At 32.4% G+C, this 21,303-nt stretch overlaps 1 protein-coding gene and 1 long non-coding RNA gene across 3 annotated transcripts in view; both read right to left on the reverse strand.

Annotated features, from left to right (window-relative positions):
* Nucleotides 1-21,303, reverse strand: part of LOC136271551 (uncharacterized) — an 83,798-nt gene that overhangs the window by 38,557 nt on the left and 23,938 nt on the right. For both annotated transcript variants that reach the window (XM_066071784.1, XM_066071785.1), the window contains exons 4-5: nt 15,607-15,726; nt 10,247-10,379 (exon numbers count right to left, since the gene is read on the reverse strand). In XM_066071784.1, coding sequence (XP_065927856.1) covers nt 10,247-10,379; nt 15,607-15,726 — 253 coding nt within the window. The remainder of the gene's footprint in view (nt 1-10,246; nt 10,380-15,606; nt 15,727-21,303) is intronic.
* On the reverse strand, nt 5,822-9,832 carry LOC136271514 (uncharacterized). The gene is made up of 5 exons (XR_010709402.1): nt 9,403-9,832; nt 7,762-7,804; nt 7,360-7,428; nt 7,179-7,253; nt 5,822-6,926 (listed from the first exon to the last, which is right to left on the reverse strand). It is a non-coding gene; the product is annotated as an uncharacterized lncRNA (long non-coding RNA).

Here is a 21,303-nt window from a genome sequence, read left to right on the forward strand (position 1 = left end):
AACAGATATGTATGTGTTTAATACTCAGTATATTTGGACACATTTGTCATGTTTAAGTATCAATATGTAAGAGTGGAATGTGTCCTAGTTAATGACCTCTTCCTTTTCTTGAAGAGTTGCCTTTGCTTTTATTCTGTAAAAATTAAATTTTTAAAAATCTATACGGTATAAAATTTATTTTTCAATAGTTTTTGTATTTCAGAGGACAAAATACATCTTTCCACCAAAGCATTTATTGATATTCCTAGTATATCCTTTTTTATTTTTAAAAATGTACTGGTCTCCAAAGACCACAATGCAATCTTCATTGATTCATTACTGCTTAGTTAATGATATTTTTGAAAATTTCTTTCGTTAAATCTTTTTCTATTCTAAAATGCTTTAAATCAATATCAAAGTATTAAACATATGATGGATATTTAAGGTACTAATATGGATTGGATACCTTAAACTCACTCAACTGGTTATGCATTTAAATACCCGTGCTAGTGTAGTCAGTTTGGGCGTAGCAGGCACCTGAGAAGGACATACTGTCCTGTACTAGAGTTTGTTCAACAAAGATTTTACATCTGAGCATATTCTAAACAGGTTCTTCTCACTTATGAGGTAAGAGAGTTTTATTTTAAAGTGTGTTTATTGTTAATTTCAGTTGCAATGACAGCCAAGTTCCTTTTTGTGTTTGTGTTCATTTGTTCCATAAAGTTGTTTTAAACTTAACATATTGTTTAAGTATATAACAGCTGGTAATGTTTATAAAGTATACGAAGTAGCTGTAAAGTAACAATGCTCCGTAATCATTGTAAATTCGTAAACAATTGTAATTGTGTGAATTCAGTGTATAAGTAAACATGCTAGTTGTATAATATATATATAGTATGTGTAAAGTACAAGTATAAAAATATATAAGTAAAACATAAGTAAAAGTATGCATGTATAATATAAGTAAATACACTTAAAGTATATGTGTAAAGAAATGTATATGTATGTGGAAAAACGTGCATAGAATATAACCCCAATGTATGTTACCAATACTGTTATGAAATGTATACTATTAATAGATCCCAGTACCACAATTTGCAGTATTCCAGTATCCAGTATCATAGTATATCAGAATTACAATACTTCAGTATCCAAGGAACTAAGCCTTTAGAAAAATGGAACCACATTCAACATTCAACTATACAACAGTCAAGATTCACCAACTTTTGGCCTGTCTTACACGGATACACGGACGGATGGTTTTGTGAGCCAACCGAGGCCGCCATTACGGACCAGCCAATAAGTGATAAAACAAGAGGCCCAAGGGCCACATCGCTCACCTGAGGAACAATAGGTATGATAAAATCAGCTTAATGGAGTCATAATGCAAACTATCTGGAGAATGTACAATAATACATGTAGATCCTGTATAAATAAAATCCATTTTCCCCTGGATATTCTTATGTTTATAATCATTAGTCCCTTTTCTAACAGGATGATTTTATAGTCATATCATATGTTGAGTATTGCAGTTCTCAAAAAGATCCTTAACAATAGTTTATATATGGGATATAAACGTACATCAAACTCTGAACATTCTCGTGAGGCCAAAGAATTGTCCTGGGGCCAAAGTCTTAACAATTATAAAGAATCATCTGGCTGATTAGTTTCTGAGAAGATTTTTAAAGATTTACCCAATATATTCTTTTGTTAAACTTTGACCCCCCCCCCATTGTGGCCCCACCCTACCCCTGAGGAACATGATTTTCACAGCCTTGAATCTACACTACCTGAGGATGCTTCCACACAAGTTTCAGCTTTGCCGGCTGATTAGTTTCTGAGAAGAAGATTTTTAAAGATTTACTTTATATATTCCTATGTTAAACATCGACCTCCAATTGTGGCCGAAACCTACCCCCGGGGGTCATGTTTTCACAAATTTGAATCTACACTACCTGAGGATGCTTCCACACAAGTTTCAGCTTTGCCGGCTGATTAGTATCTGAGAAGAAGATTTTTAAAGATTTACTTTATATATTCCTATGTTAAACATCGACCTCCCATTGTGGCCGAAACCTACCCCCGGGGGTCATGATTTTCACAACTTTGAATTTACACTACCTGAGGATGCATCCACTGCATTAAAGATTTACTGTATATATTCCTATGTAAAACTTCGATCCCCCATTGTGGCCCCACCCTACACCCGGGTCATGATTTTCATAACTATGAATCTACACTATCTGAGAATGCTTTCACACAAGTTTCAGCTTTCCTGGCTGATTAGTTTCTGAGAAGAAGATTTTTAAAGATTTACTCTATATAATACTATGTTAAACTTCGATCCCCCATTTGGGCCCCACCCTACCCCCGGGGGTCATGATTTTCACAACTTTGAATCTACACTACCTGAGGATGCTTCCACACAAGTGTCAGCTTTCCTGGCCGAATAGTTTCTGAGAAGAAGATTTTTAAAGATTTACTCTATATATTCCTATGTAAAACTTCGATCTCCCATTGTGGCCCCATCCTACCCCCAGGGGCCATGATTTTCACAACTTTGAATCTACATTACCTGATGATGCTTTCACACAAGTTTCAGCTTTCCTGGCTGATTAGTTTCTGAGAAGAAGATTTTTAAAGAGTGCCTCTATATATTCATTTGTTAAACTGCGACCCCCCATTGTGGCCCCACCCTCAGATGAGCTAAAAAGATTAAGTTTACAATACAATAAGTTGTTGAAGTTGGTTTCTGGAAGAACAGACTTTGAAAATTTTCTTAATAAATATTGACAAATTTTTTTACTTTTTTAATCTTTAGTTTTTAAGATCTGTGTACAAACACAGAATTGTGAGCAAATCTTTGTATGTTGCTTATAATTCGAAGCTTAACACTCAAATATGGTTAGTAAATAGAAATAAATTGTAAACAATTAAACACAAGAAACATGCACTACATGTATAACAAATAAAGAACACAATTTATTTTTTCGATATGAATCATATATATACATGTATATACCTACATATTTCCGTCAGCGATATCAAACTCTATTTAAACTGACTAAACTCGAGAAAATGTCGAGCATCTCAACAAAACCTATTGCATTAATCTACCATTACGCAAAAGATAATGCCGAATTACCGATAGAATGAATTGTATTTCAGTACCCCTACATCAGATTTTGCTTAATTTGCGCAGGTAAACAGTTAACTGTTTGATTTACCGAAGTATCTGTTTGATTTGATACGTAAAAATCACGAAATACAGACGATAGTTTCCAGGTTACAAAGCGTAAATAATGAAAACGAAATGAAAATCAGAACAAGTTAACACCAACGTCATGTGTGAAAACTGTCAACACATTGAAATATTTAGCCTCAATTTACTTCACAAAATCGGCACCAATATATTTTGCATGTTTCAAAATTTCCCTTCATACGCGAACTGTTGCACAACAAGCAGATTCATCATAGTCAGATCGACCCTTTTTCGTATAATGTCATGGCTGCTTTAAACAAAGAACCTCGTTTTAGAAGTATGGAATACGGGTCTTGGTAAAATGGGCATGCAAACCTGGGCCGTAGCAAAATAAAAGCCGGGGCAGATCGGTAATCGTCAATTCCAAATACGCATTATTTTGCAGCAATATTTACAGCGAATACAAATATACTAGTCCATCAAATATCCTGAAATTTTAATGAGATTGGCAGATTAATAACTGCCAATCTTTTGTTTTGCCCAGGCCAAGTCTGGCCTACCCATTTTACCGGATGCCGAACTGAAACACGCCTTTCCTTTATCATTATTTTCGTAATAACTCAGATTTGAAACAGAATTACCCCTTAATTTTTGCAATTTATATTTTCCTTCCCATAAGGATAATTTATGCTAAACTACGTTGAATTTGCTTCGGTAGTTCTTGAGAAGAAGATTTTTAAAAATGCACCCCCCTTTTTCTACAGTTTCAAAGTTTTCTCCGCTTTGAATACAGATCAGACTTTTATTTCTGCAATTTATATTCGCCCTCCCATAAGGATGCTTTGTGCCAAATTTGGTTGAAATTGGATAAGCGGTTTTAGAGAAGAAGTTCAAAATGTAAAAAGTTTACAGACAGACAGACGGACAGACGGACGGACAGACACACATTAGGCTATTTATTGGGTTCGTCAAGTCCAAGTTCTGTTGGATATTGCTTATTGGATATGAAAAAACCGTACATACGAGAGTGTAGTTTTTGGGTTGTAACTGTTTTAATCTAATTGGGTAAATATATTTAAGTGTCCACATTTATTGAATTCATTTTTTATTTTTCTTTATTCATTCCAAATTAATGCTTGTTTTATTGTTTGTAGGTATATTGTGACAAAACTGCAAATGTTTTGTGTGAGGCAAACTATTTTTTTGTGAAGTTGTTTTGCTAAGATAAAAAAATATTATTTCCTTCTACAATTTACCTTAAAGTGCTTCCTACTGAAAAGCATGTTATTCATTACAAGAAAACTAAGCAAGTCTTATGATAAAGTCCCATTCATATTTGATACAAACAAGTAGCCAACAGGTATTCTACTCCTGTCCAGCTTCTCTTGGTTACCTGTATCCTATCAATGTAAATACAACCCAACAAGAATTAGAAACCTGTCCAAATTTTCTTGATTACTTATTTTCCTTAAATGGAATTCAACCTAATAAATATTGGACACCTGTCCAAATCCTCCTGGCTATCTTTCTTTTTTAACTGGAATATGACCCAATGAAAATCGGACACCTGTCCAAATCCTCTTGGTTACCTGTCTTCCTTCAATGGAATACAACCCAATAGAAATAAGAAACCTGTACAAATCCTCCTGCCTACCTTTCTTCTCCAATTGGCATACAACCCAACAATAATTGGGCACCTGTACAAATGTTCTTGGCCACTTTTCTTCCTTAACTGGCATACAACTCAAAAAGAATCGGACACCTGTCCAAATCCTCCTGGCTATCTTTCTTCCTTTACTGGAATACAACCCAACAAAAGTCGGACACTTGTCCAAATCCTCTTGGTTACTTTTTCTTCCTTTACTGAAATACAATCCAATAAAAGTTGGACACCTATCTAAATCTTCTTGGTTACCTTTCTTCCTATACTAGAATACAACCCACTAAAAGTTGGACACTTGTCCAAATCTTCTTGGTTACCTTTATTCCTTTACTGGAATATAACCCAACAAAAGTCGGACACTTGTCCAAATCCGCTTGGTTACCTTTCTTCCTTTACTAGAATACAACCCAATAAAAGTTGGACACTTGTCCAAATCTTCTTGGTTACCTTTCTTCCTTTACTGGAATATAACCCAACAAAAGTCGGACACTTGTCCAAATCCTCTTGGTTACCTTTCTTCCTTTTATACTAGAATACAACCCAATAAAAGTTGGACACTTGTCCAAATCCTCTTGGTTACCTTTCTTCCTTTACTGGAATATAACCCACTAAAAGTTGGACACCTGTCCAAATCCTCTTGGTTACCTTCCTTCCTTAACTATAATACAACTCAACAAGAATTGGACACGGTCCAAATCCTGTAGGTAACCTATTTTTCTCTAATTGAAATACAACCCAACAAGATCTTGACACCTTGCTCTCCAAATCCTCTTTGTTACCTATCTTCCTTAACTGATATATAACTTAACAGATATTTGGAACATCTGTCGGCATTTTTCTTCAATATCTGTTCTCCTGCATTAGAATACAACCCAATCAGTAGAGGGCATTTATATAGCCCTTGTTTTGTACTGAAGATTCCTAATTAAATACGAGGAATGTATAACCACAGTGAATCACAAGAAGCAAATCTCAAGAGATTTTAACATTTCGTTTTTATTTTTCAAAAAACAATTGGCATTCATAAGCATTATAAGCATTAAATAGTTCAAATATTTTTTGAACACTACATATCTGGTCTAGAAACCTTTACAAATATCAATTTATGATAGGTCAAGGTACATGTACCATCATTTTGCAACTACCTGGCTGTTATGCAAATGACGATTTAGTAATTAACAATTTTTCTTAGCATGGATCTTAAATAATTGCAACATGGCCACAGTTCAAGAAAATTCAAGCAATATAATGAAAATATTTTGTCCACAAACCTTCAATTCATCTACCACAAAGTATATGTAATTACCAAACTAAGAGGTGTCAACTTTCTTTTGTTTTTATCTTCAAAACACAGAAAGATAATAATCTAGGCTTTGATACAAAGATATATTTATGACAAAGGGCAAACGGTGTCTTAAATAAATCAAGTGCTTAGTTACAAAAATTGGCAATCAGTTCCTTTAATAAAAGAAGTTCTCATCAAATGAAGAAAATCCATGAAAATACTACAAATAATTTTATACTACCATACTGCTAAATAAATTGCAATCTTGCAATAATTTGACTTGATCAAACAAAATTCTCATCAAATGTCCAATTAAATGAAAATGTACTTTTGAATGATAACATTCTCAAACTGATTACATCCTTTCTAAAAAGATACAATGCATGTCTTTCTCACAATAAAAGAAATTACCATTGATTCAATTTCAGTGAAAAGTATGGTAAACGGTGATGAAAATGAAAAAAAATTGTCTCAAAACTAAAAAAATAAAAATTCACTGTAATAAGAGCAAGGAGGAAGATGAAAACAAACATCATTACATAATTAAGTTTTGCTGTAGATTTTAGATCCAAAAACTGTCAAGGTGATTTTATTTTTTATTTTTTTTTGGGGGGGGGGGGGGGGGGGGCAGACTCCACACTTTCTTCTTTAGAGTTTCCCATAGCTTATTATATTAGCTCTGCTTTCCTCTATCCACATATTGCAAGTTATTCTTCCTGGAGTGGTGTTCGAGATCAGACATTCTCTGAAATATTCCTTAACCTCCTCCAGTTCAGCCTCCGTCCATTTCATTCATGCTGCAATGAAACAAATTTGTACGTCACATAAAATATGTTAATGAAATATAGATAGAAAATAAAATAACTCAAATCATATCTTAACAAGGACTTAAACACACACTTGGCCTCATTTACAATTAATTACTTTGCACACAAAGTTTGACTGATAATATCCTGTTTGGATGGAGTTTGAAATTAGAAAAGTTAATTGAATTAATAGATTAACTCAAATCAGTCATGTGGTATGATATGAAGAAAAAAAATATTTACTAGATGAGGAGGTTTTCTTTCCTCGAAGTGATGTATCCTCTTATTCATTTTCCTGTATGTCTTCTTTTTCTATCACTACAAGAAAGTTTTATTCAATTAATTGCAACTGAAAAGTGCTTTTTTCCCAATTTATCAAGTTCCAGAAACCAAATTTTCAAACACCTTTACAACAAACGGTTACTTTTTTCCGTCAAGGAACATGCTCCTGGCCACCAAACACCCCCATCCAGGAGAAGAGCTACAGCATCTCCTGAAATACAAGGAAATCGATTAAAAAAAATTTCATAAGGCTTGATCATTGTGTCATGCTTCTGCTTAAATTCAAGCCAAGGTTACATTCACTATTTATTTGATGTACACCTGTCAGTGTTCTAACCATAGAAACCAAACTTCTTGTTTCTTTATGGCCATTTAATCTAGAGTTTAAAATGCAAACACACAAATACACATGAATTTACAAGTGTAAGATACCAACAATCATAGCAGCTTGGTCCTCACAACACGCTACCGCCATGTTCTTTACCTTCAATTTACTACAGAAAGTAAAATATTTAATGTGGCACGTATCATTATATGCTCTTACCTTAAAATTAGCACATCTTTTGTTCTCTTGGTAGTTGATCCACCTGTGCATAATAAAAATGCAAATATATCTCTATATTTATACTTATAATGGACTTACTGATTCACGATATCCAACAAAAAAATTGGACAAGCGATTTATTAATATTATTTTACCCAACAATGTATTCATCGTCAAAAATATACAAGATGTTAGCATAGTATAAAAATTCATAATCCACATTTACGATTTCTCACTTTCATAAATAATATAGTTTTTAATATATAGCCTGGTATAGTGTTAAATCTAGGATTTGAAAAGGGCATGTTAAATAATGGTGAAAAGGGCACTTTTCTCTGCGGTAAATATTATAAAACCTTGAAAGAGGCACCTTTTTTTGCGGTAATATTATAAATCATTAATCCTTGGAAACAAGCGTATTTTAAGGAAAATTTTGCATCGTAATCAAATGTGACCTCAAGATCTGTAATGAAACAATATTATTGTACAAAAAATGATTTGCTTTTGCATTCACATATAAAGTGTTATTCAATATTTTATTTTCATTTTTTTTCTCTCTTAAATTGATTTACATTTATTTTCATCCCTTAGAACAGTCTGACTAGTTTTAAAGTATAATGCATTAAAAATTCTTTATTTCATTTAGGCTATATGTAAACTTGAACACATCTGTATCCAGTAATGAATCATAGGACATGTATAATGTAGACAATATTCTCTTTTGAGAAGTAGACAGGCATAGCATGAGTGTAGACTATGCCTGTCCACTTCTCAATCAAAAAAAAAATAAGTAGACAACTGATGGCAAAATTATTAAACCCTTTTTACCACAGAAATTTGGATATTGAAATTGTTATTTTAGGGTTTTTAAAAATCAAGTGGCTTTAAAATCTGCAAAAAAATATTGCAATCTTTTATTATGAATTAATTAAGTTTCTGCATTCTTCAAGAAGTGTAGTTACGTTTTTTGGGAAACAGAGAAAATTCTGGTTAATCTGACGATAGCTTAAAAGCTTAGAAAAGAATAGGAAAACTTCACATCTAGTTTTTTATTAAACTGTTTCTTTAGTCAAATCATGGTTTTAGATGCCTCGGTGTTGAAATTTCAAATTATCTCCATAAAATATATTCTTTTGTGTTAATTCTATTTTTTAGATAACCTTACGATGTCTCAGTGTTAATCTAGCTTGTACAATTAGCCTACTAATTTCAAGGAGATATTACAGTTGTTATTTATCAAATTATTGCACCAGTAATTAGGTGTCAAATCACCCATTTAACAGGACAGCTGTGTATACCCCCTCAGCTTGGGCCTCTCTATAGTGTTTAACTGTATTGTCTATTGTCTCAGGTCACTCGTGCGTGAAGTCCAGCAAGTTCGGGTTTAACTTTGAAAAAAACAGAGGCTAGGACAATGGTGGTTTTGAATTGAATTTACTTTCAATAAAAAGGGCATCCGCTAATCAATGTATGTTAAGACGATCAAGACAGAGGAAATTCGAAATACACATAAGTCCTTTTATTACTATAATTATCCGAATGTAGTTCAAAATTGATTAATAAAGTAAAATATCCTTATGTTTGACAAAATGTATCAAAGCAAGACTTATTTTTAAAGTGTGAATAAATCAAGAAACTTACTTTTTGGATCTTGACCTCGTGCTCACTATGCCTTGCAGACGCCATTGTTGTTGTGTGTGATATCAAACGCTTGAAAGAACAAGATTAACGGAGGTTGCTTTTCGGAACTCTCGGGAGTTACTATGACCGCGGCTTAGCTAAATTTAGTGTTCCGAAAGTATGATATAGAAGCGAATACATGGTGCGTCCATAGAAGCAACTTTTTCAGACACTTTATTGGACAAGTCGCAGTGTCTAAGTTTTGTTGGGTACTAACTTTCATGTACCCAATTAAGGCATTTTAAGTAGATTAAGCGACACTTCCTCTTGGGTATACCCAATAAGAAAAAAGTACCCAATTAGTACCAATTAAGTATAAAAAGAACCCAATACATGCACTCTCGTAAACACGGACAGACGGACGACGGACAAAATGTGATCAGAATAGCTCACTTGAGCTTTCAGCTCAGGTGAGCTAAAAACTGAAATATATATTCTCTGTAAAAACTGAATCACAAAAACAAATGTATTGAACAGTATTAAAATGTAGTTAATTTTTCAACTAGTTATTCCTTCTGACAACCAGCACGGCCAATCTGTGACAATCCTTTTTACCGAAGGTTCCTTTTTGCCACTTTTTGACTGTTGAATTGTCACTAACAAGTATCAATTTTCATAAATTTTGTTAAGAATAAAAGTTAACAAAAAGTCACAAAGTGTCCCCCCCCCCCCCTTGAAACAAAACCAAAAACAACTAAAGCTTTACTTAATTGGACGACACAATTCTAATTTTTTTTGTTGGCATTCGTTTTTACTATTAATACTCTCATTACTTTCAATGCACAATTACAATGTTATAACGTACATGTCCGCATTTGTGTTAGATGATCTGTTATATGAAATAGTTGTTAAAACAGCAGTAGTCTCGGGCTTATTCGATGACGTTGAAACAATTGCAACTGTTGTTGATTTCTTTGTCAGTTCATAGCACATTGGGTCTGAAATAGAGAAACATCAATATGAACGCAGACTTATTCGTATGCAGCTATTTGGTCAATCAAAACGTACATATATTTTCCGTATTTTGCACATATAAACGCAACAAAATAGCCTGATTATGGTAACTCGTTTCATTAATTTCTTCTGAGCGAAATACTTCATCTAAATTTTGTCTTATAAAAAACCATATATTTGAAACAAGAGGCCCAGGGGCCACATCGCTCACGTGAGCGAGCAACAATTGCCTTAATTCTGATCAAATTAGCATAACAGTATCAAAATATCTTGACAACTAAAGTACAGTATATCTTACTAAAAAAATTGAAAATCTGCCAATTTTATCCACCTCTTTTTTGGGTAAATACCAAGCCGCTTTTGTTGTTGTACATGTAAGAAGATTTTTCTCTATTCCTATATACCCCCCCCCCATTTCGTGGCCCCACTTTTCTCTAGGGAATCATGGTGTCATCAAACTTAAATCTGCATAACCTGTGCTTTCACACTAAGTACTGAGTTTTGGACCGAAAACTTTCCCAGAATATTTTTTAAGATTTTCTCTATATATTCCTATGTAAAAAATTCAAACCGCCATCACGGTCCCACCCTACCACTATGAACTGTGATTTTGCAAACTTGAATTTACACTACCCGAAGATGCCTCTACACAAGTTTAAGCTTTTCTGGCCATAAAGTCTTTAAAAAGAAGATTTTTAAAGATTTTCTCTATATATTCCCATATAAAAAATGCATCCCCCATTGGGGGCCTACCCTACTCCTGGACTATTATTTAAACAAACTTGAATCTATACGATCTGGGGATGCTTCTACTCAAATTTGGGCTTTCTTGGCCTAATAGTTTTGAGAAGAAGATTCTTAAACATTTTCTCTATATATAAAAATTTATACCCCATTGTTGCCCCGTCCTACCCCCAGGGACCATTGGACAAACTTGAATCTACATTATCAGAGGATGGTTGCACGCCAATTTGAGCTTTCTTGGCCAAATAGTATTTTAAAAGAATTTTTTAAAAAGATTTTCTCTATATATTCCTGTGTAAACTTGATCCCCCAATTGTGACCCCACCCTACCCCCGGGGACAATGATTTGAACAAACTTAAATCTACAATACCTGAGGATGCTTCCCTTTTAAATTTGAGCTTTTCTGGCCTAATAGTTTTTGAGAAGAAGATTTTTAAAGATTTTCTCAATATATTCCTATGTAAAACTTGATCCCCCCATTGTGGCCCCACCCTACCTCCATGGACTCTGATTTGAACAAACTTGAATCTACACTACCTGAGGATGCTTCCATTTTAATTTGAGCTTTTCTGGCCTAATAGTTTTTGTGAAGAAGATTTTTAAAGATTTTCTCTATATATTCCTATGTAAAACTTGATCCCCCTCTTGTGGCTCCTCCCTACATCCGGGGACCATGATTTGAAGAAACTTAAATCTACACTACCTGAGAATGCCTCCACACAAGTTTAAGCTTTACTGGCCGAATAGTTTTTGAGAAGAAGATTTTTGAAAAATACCAACAAATATTCAATAATTCTCAATTATCTCCCCTTTAATGAGGGCGTGGCCCTTCATTTGAACAAACTTGAATCCCCTCCACCTAGTGGTGCCAAATTTAGTTGAAATCTGCCCAGTGGTTCTTGAGAAGAAGGTGAAATGTGAGAAGTTTACAACAACGACGACGAAAGCGACGACGACAACGACAGACAACGGACAAATTGTGATCAGAAAAGCTCACTTGAGCCTTTGGCTCAGGTGAGCTAAAAAGTAATAATGTATGTATGATCAATATCTATCAAAACACTACTTTATAATACAAAATTGGTTCATATAATACAAGTTAATATTAGTTTTATGATATGATAGAATAAAATAGAAAATGAAATTGTATTAAATCATGATACAATATGTTATTGTATTTTATGATACAATATTGTAACAAATAATACGATATTTCATGAAATAAAACAATATTGTACAATACTCCATTGTATCATGATATGATGTTGTATCATATGATACCACATAAAAAATGTTTCATATAAAATGATAATGTTTATGCTATTGAATATGCTTTGACATTATATCACATGATGTTACATCATATGATAGGATATTGTATTAAATGACACGATTATGTATCATATGATACGCTACAATTTTGTCCCATAAATTACAACACAATATTGTAACATAAAATATACTCTATCATATGTATTGTACCATATTGTATTATATGATATTTAATCATATGAACAACATTATAATATTCGACATTGCATCGTATCATATTATATAACATCATACTATACAATATAATTACATACAATATCATATGATACAAAATTAAATAATACAAGATCATATAATACAAGATATTATCACATGAAACATTATCATATCATAAGATATACAATGTAATATGATACAATATCATATAATACTGTAATTAGTTGAAATAATATTATATCATATTACAACAATAATAATCCTATAACTTAATAATATCATACATATTCATAAAATAATATATATCAACAATCACATCTACCAAGAAAATTTGAGTGCGGTACATCATGATACATGTAGGACAATGTGTCCATAGCATCCTTGATAATGGAGATCGGGGTCTGTACTTAAGCTAGCCTTATGTTTCAAATCCAAATTTAAGTTATATGAACCATAAAAGTTTTAACCAAAAAAAAAAAATTACACTTGCCCTAGCATCAAGATCAAATTCTGTATCTGAAACTACCTCTATTTACACATCCAGCATCATATTAACTGTTTAAGTCTGACTAGGTATTAACATGATTTACTTCATTTTGTAACAAGCTCCAATTTGAGTTGTTCTAAAATCTTTGATCTGCCTTACCATCTAGACAATCAAGATAAACTTCGTATCTGTAGCTACCTCTGTTACTCATTTACATAGTTAAATCAACCATTCAGATTGTAATACAAAAGTACAACGGTTGATCCAAAAGTAATGTCACACTATGCACCGCATTTCTCACTTGCGCTGTACTGTATAAAATGATGCATAAAATTGTCCTTACCAAAATTCAAATTCAAATTAAATTTTGATTAATACATTTCGTTAAACACTTATTCAGATATTGATGTTAACAGCAAAATATATACGTGACATCACCGCGTCATTAATTTACGTCTTTTTAAGGTGTGTATTTACGAATAAATTACTTCAAATTTTGAAGAAAAAAAACCCCCAAACAACACAATAGTTTGAAACTGATATAACATAGACTTTTTCTAACTGTTTTAAAAAAAAGGGAACGTTACCGTCCATTTTGGATATTTACACAATGCATTTTGTTTCTAGATCAAGGGATAATAAGGCTGGACATGTGAATAGTGATACGATGCATTTTTTCTTCCATCTGTAGAAATCACTAGAAAATGTCCTGGAAAAGATATATCAACATAAAATTGAGAGCGGGTGAACAGGGCATCCTTAACGTGGTTCCAATATCTAATAAAATCATATGTTACATGTATGTTTATATATCAATTAGATAGACAGACATACGTTCTGAATGAATCTTAAAGCTAGGTTCTTAAGTAATGAGCTATATCATAAAGCTACATTCATGACTTCTAAAAGAGACCGAGACAAACTGATCGGACTTTAAATAAACCATTATACTAATCCATCGATCAAAAAAGAGTTGTTACTTTATTGAACAAATATATTATAACAAGATGTAAAATAGGGCATCATGTCCAATTTTAATAGAGAACTAAATTACGAAATTCAACCAGAACGCCAGAGATCTAAAAATGACGTCGCTAGCGTGCAGCGACTTTTCTTACCTCACGCTCTACAAAATACATTATCTTAAGAAAAAATTATCATAATGTATTAAAATTTTCAGATCTGAATTGAAATAGGTGGATATCTCACAGCACGCATTTTGGTCACTTTACACCGTTTATTCACAATTTTATTGCATAAAAATTTTGTGATATTACTTTTGGACCCTCATACCATCATTTACATAAACATGAGATCTGCACCAAATTCCTCAACCTCCTCTAAAATCCAAAACATATGGCTCACGATTCAGCAACCATGCCTGTGGAGTGCATCAGTATTACAAGATGCATTATATTACCAAATTTGGCAAAAATTAAACCAATCTGTATACTAAATTTTATTCAGCATGTGCAACCTCTACGAAGAAAATGAACGAAAACTGTTGGTGGACCAACAAACAGAAAGACAAACAGACAGACGGACAGCAGCAAAGCAATATGCCTTTCCTTCTTCGAAGGTAAGCATGATAACATTTATTACGTTTACATATATTATCAAATCACAGACAAATTACAAAACACAGAGTAATCTAAATCTTAAGGACTGTTTCGGGGTGGAGCAAATCTATGGAATGTATTTTGTTTGAAATTTATTAAAAAATTACATTTATTTTTCTCAAAGTCTCTTTGATGGTCATAGGTAATTGTCAAAATAGCGAGAATTTGGTTGACAATGATGTAAGATGATGTAAGATACATGTACATACATTTATATGCATGTGTAGTTCCTGCCTCGCTCGCCCCAATGATCAAACATATTATTTGTTATTTTTGTGTATAAAACCTATCAGCATTGAGTGCACATTGATCCTTCCTCCTCAAATATATATATATATATATATATATCTTACAGTTTTCCACACTATCGTAAGTTATAAAATTGGTATTACCGCAATTTTCAAAAAAATGTCAATATAACCATTTCATTTTAATGAAAAAAAATCCGTATACTATTTGAATTTGAGTATCTTATATATGCATCTTAATATTGCATGTATTTTCAATGAAATTTGAAATGGAAAAAAAATCGTTATAAAAATGATAAAATACATTAAGATTTTGCAAGCGGGGGTCTTAAAATTACTTCGTTATAGCCGTAAATTCGTTATAGCCGTGTTCGTTATATACATTAATTTTCTAAAATTTTAAATAAGAAATTTGCCGGGACATGAATAATAATTCGTTATAGCCGTAATTTCGCTCTATCCGTGTTCGTTATATTCGAGTTTTGCTGTATATATATACACATTTTTTTTTTTTTGAGGAGGAAGGATCAATGTGCACTCAACGCTGATAGGTTTTATACACAAAAATAACAAATAATATGTTTTACACACAAACACACACACACACACAGAAATATAACTTACAATTGTAGGCCTTATCTGATCGATAAAATTTCGGGCAGGGTTTCTCTTTGAATGCGGAACAGTTTGTCCTTAAGTTCTTTAGAATCAAATTTCCGCTTAAACTGTAGCTTGTGCAATGACCTATGAAAATATAGGGAAAAAATGTAAAACATAGATACTCACAGATTACAAAGCTCACCGAGAAGAGGCATCACCCATATGAAACATCACCTTTATGAGACCACCTTTATCATTATATAAGAAAATCATACTTTATGATCTTGGATGTTCATGGATTCTGTTTTGACACAATATCGTATATCATCTTTTAAAAAATCGTATGATAATCATAGGTTCATATGTTAATCTATACAATAATATAAAATTAAATATTGCATCCTATCATACTTACAATTTATCATATAATACAATAAAATACCGTAATAAACAATGATGAGCTTTGATATTGTAACGTATGATATGGCATTGTATCGTGTTATACATTATAGTATTTAATCACATAATACATTATTATAATATATAATACAATATAGTATTTTATGATACAATATCATATTATGTATCAAATATTATTAAGTATCATACAAAATAATATCATACTTTATCATACAATATAATATCATACGTTTCAATGTTATGATATATTACGTTATATGATACAATACAATTTGATATAACATTGTATCATATTAAATGATACATTATCATGTGATAAAGCTAAATATTATATAATACAATATCATATTATACATATTGTATCATATGATAAGAAATATATATTACAATATCATAAAATACAATTTTATTTGACATGATAATATATCATATAAACCAATATCATATGAAACAATATCGTACGATATGATATTATATTTTATAACAATATCACATAATACATTTTCATGTGATATAATTCTATATTACAGAAACCAATATCATATCGTATGATACAATATTAATGAATATCAAATAGTCTACCATAGGACACAATATTAAATATTGCAATATAATATGTAATAGTGTCATGTGATAAAAAAATAAATGAATATTTCAATAAAATGTAATACAATATCGATTATAATATACAATACTGTATATAGCAATATCATGATAGAATATCATATAAAATATCAAAATCATTGATTCATATCGTATCACATAACTTTTTACAATATTACATATGATATGATATTGTATCATATTAAGCAATAGTGTTCCATATCATACAATACTATATCACAGAAATCATATTATATAATTCAACAACAACCACATCTATCTATGAAGCAGGTTTGAGTGAGGTAGGAAATTTCTTTAGCATCCTTAACAAGAGGCCCATGGGCCACATCGCTCACCTGAGGAACAATAGGTATGATAAAGTCAGCTTAATGGAGTCATAATACAAACAATCTGGACAATGTACAAAAATACATGTAGATCCTGTATAAATAAAATCCATTTTTCCCCCTTGGAACTCGGATTGCCCTGATTGCTGCCAATATTCACAAGAGCAGACTTTAATCACCGCTCCTGCACATATATAGGGACTCAACGTTACGCAGGCAGGGATGACCGCATACCTACACAACTCAACAGGTACCAACATTAACGCAAGCAGGGATGACCACACACTTGCGCCAACAGCTCAACCTAACGCAAGCAGGGAGACGAAGATTAGATAGAGCAGGGATGTCCACACACTCAATCTATCACTCAATCTATCCATACCTGTTCAATTTTAACCCCAGACAATCGCTCATCGTATTGCAATAGACACTGTCCCTATATATGTGCCGGCCTAAAATAATTCATAGTATCTAAAAATTGGAAATCAAAAATAAACAAACTAATCCGGCCTAACCCAAAACTACTTATGCAGAACAACTTATATACATTGAATATTTATTATTGTATAAAAATAATCATCACAATAATTGGTTAACAGTGGATGCATTAATTAAATTAATCAAGAATCAATAAATCAAGGGCAATAACTCAATACAGTAATACAAAAAGATTCTAATGAAAAAAATAGCTGCCTGCTTCATTTTTATAGTCATATCACATGTTGAGTATTGCAGTTCTCAAAAAGATCCTTTACAATTGTTTATATATGGGATATTTAGCTACATCAAACTCTGAACCTTCTTGTGAGGCCGAAGAATTGTCCTGGAGCCACAGTCTTAACAATTATAAAGAATTATATTGCTAATAAGTTTCTGAGAAGAAGATTTTTAAAGATTTACTCTATATATTCCTATGTAAAACTTTAACACCCCCCCCCCCCACAATGTGGCCTCACCCTACCCCCAGGGATCATGATTTTCACAACTTTGAATCTACACTGCCTGAGGATGCTTCCACAAAAGTTTCAGCTTTCCTTGCTGATTAGTTTCTGAGAAGAGGATTTTTAAAGATTTACTCTATATATTTCTATGTAAAATTTTAACACCCCATTGTGCCCCACCCTACCCCCAGGGGTCATGATTTTCACAACTTTGAATCTACACTACCTGAGGATGCTTCCAAAAAAGTTTCAGCTTTCCTGGCTGATTAGTTTCTGAGAAGAAGATTTTTAAAGATTTACTCTATATATTCCTATGTAAAACTTCGTCCCCCAATGTGGCCCCACCCTACCCCCAGGGGTCATGATTTTCACAACTTTGAATCTACACTACCTGAGGATGCTTCCACACAAGTTTCAGCTTTCCTGGCTGTTTAGTTTCGGAGAAGAAGATTTTTAAAGATTTACTCTATTTATTCCTATGTAAAACTTCGACCCCCCTATTGTGGCCCCACCCTACCCCTGGGGGTCATGAATTTCACAACTTTGAATCTACATTACCTGAGGATGCTTCCAAAAAAGTTTCAGCTTTCCTGGCTGATTAGTTTCTGAGAAGAAGATTTTTAAAGATTTACTCTATATATTCCTATGTAAAACTTCGTCCCCCAATGTGGCCCCACCCTACCCCCAGGGGTCATGATTTTCACAACTTTGAATCTACACTACCTGAGGATGCTTCCAAACAAGTTTCAGCTTTCCTGGCTGTTTAGTTTCGGAGAAGAAGATTTTTAATGATTTACTCTATATATTCCTATGTAAAACTTCGACCCCCCCCCATTGTGGCCCCACCCTACCCCCGGGGGTCATGAATTTCACAACTTTGAATCTACACTACCTGAGGATGCTTCCTCACAAGTTTCAGCTTTCCTGGCTTTCTGGTTCTTGAGGAGAAGATTTTTGAAAATATCTCGAAATTTTTCATTAATTTCTAATTATCTCCCCTTGAAAATGGGTGTGGCCCTTAATTTTCACATCTTTGAATCCCATTTGCTAAAGAATGATTTGTGCCAAGTTTGGTTGAAATTGGCCTAGTAGTTCTTGAGAAGATGTTAAAAATGTGAAAAGTTTACGGACAGACGGACGGACAGACGGACGGAAAGACGGACGACAGACAAAATGTGATCAGAATAGCTCACTTGAGCTTTCAGCTCAGGTGAGCTAAAAATGGATATCAGGCTCTGCATCTGAAGCATCTGAAGCAACCTATGCGTTTCATTTATAATACAGTTAAATCAACTATGACATATAATAACTAATATATTATCATCAGAGGGCACCAGCAATTAAAACCTTAATATCCTCCAGTATCCGAAACCTATGGCTCAGATTCAGCATCCTAACTGTCAGGTGCATCTGTATCATAAGATACACCATCTATTCAAGTTTGGTTGAGTTAGGACTTGAAATAGCTAAGATATATTTTTAGCATCCTTAATAATGGAGATCAAGCTCTGCATCTATAGCTACCTCTGCAATTCAATCATATTACAGTTTAATCAACTTTGCAAGTTTGAAATAGTACTATTATATATAAAACATGTGATCTGTTCCAAAAAACTTAACCTTATCAAGCATCCGAAACCTATGGCTCCGATTCAGCATTCAAGCTTGCCAGGTGCATCAATATTTCTTTTCTACTCCCATAGATATTTGTTAAACATAGGTAATCACAGATTACAAAGCTCACCGAGACGAGGCATCACCTTTCTGAGGAATCACCTTTATGAGACCACCTTTATCATATTATTTGAAAATCATAGTTAATAATGATCTTGGATATACATGGATACTGTTTTGACACAATATCGTATAACAATATCATATGTTAAAAAATTGTATAATAATCATATGTTCATTTCATAGGGTATTATATGATACAATGTTTATCAATACAATAATATAAAATACGATATTGCATCCTATGATACCTTTAATATATATCATATATTACAATAAAATACTGTAATAAATAATGGTGAAATATGATATTGTAACATATAATATGACATTGTTTCTTGTTATACATTATTGTATTTGATCGCATAATACAATATCATAATAAATTATGATATTGATATTATATGATACAATATAATAATATATGATACAATATTATATCACACAATACATCACAATATTGTAACATATGATATTATATTGTATAATATTATAGTATGATATTGAATTGTATGATATTGTATATTTGATACATGATAGGACATTGTATCATATGATACTATAAAATTAGATACAACATTGTAATATATCAATTGAAACAATATCATGTGATATAGTACTATATTATATCATACAATATCATATTATACTATATTGTATTAAATGATGCAATATCACATTATACAATATCATATAATACATTTTCATATAATATAATAATATATTATATAAACCAATATTATATTATACAATATCGTATCATATGATACAATATATATTATATAATATCATATGATACAATATTGTATGTTGCAATATCAAATGAAATAGCATGTGATAAAATAGTATATTATACAATATCATATTATACAATATTGTATCATAATAAACAATTCTATACATAACAATATCATGATACAATATCATATCATAATGTACAAAATTTTTTATACAATATCATATCGCATCATATAACTTTTTACAATGACATATGATATAATATTGTATCATAAAAAACAATAGTGTATCATATCATACAATCCTATTTCATAGAAATCATATTATATCATTTAACAACGAACACATCTATCAAGCAGGTTTGAGATAGGAGAATTTTTTAAGCATCCTTGATAATGGAGATTTGCATCTGAAGCTACCTCTGTGTTTCATTTATAATATAGTTAAATCAACTAAGCAAGCTATTATCTATAAAATATGTGACCTTTTCCAAAAAAACAAATCTCATCCAGCATCCGAAACCTACGCCTCAGATTCAGCATTCAAGCCTGCCAGGTGCATCAGTATCATAAGATGCATCATCCATGCAAGTTTGGTGAGGTTAGGACCAGTAATAACTAAGATATAATCATAAGAGAGCACCTGCTCCAAAAACACCAGCTCTTAAAACCTTAACCTCCCTCCAACATCCGAAATCTATGGGTCAAATTCAGCATTCATGCCCGTCAGGTGCATCAGTATCATAAGACGCACCATCCATGCAAGTTTAGTAAAGTTAGGACCAGTAATAACTAAGATATATTTTTTAGCATCCCTGATAATGGAGATCAGGCTCTGCATCTGAAGCTTCCTCTGTGATTTATTCATATTACAGTTTAATCAACTATGCAAGTTTGAAATAGTACTATTATCTATAAAACATGTGACCTGTTCCAAAA

This window comes from Magallana gigas, chromosome 9 (genome assembly GCF_963853765.1).
Source record: "Magallana gigas chromosome 9, xbMagGiga1.1, whole genome shotgun sequence".
Classification (NCBI taxonomy): domain Eukaryota; kingdom Metazoa; phylum Mollusca; class Bivalvia; order Ostreida; family Ostreidae; genus Magallana; species Magallana gigas.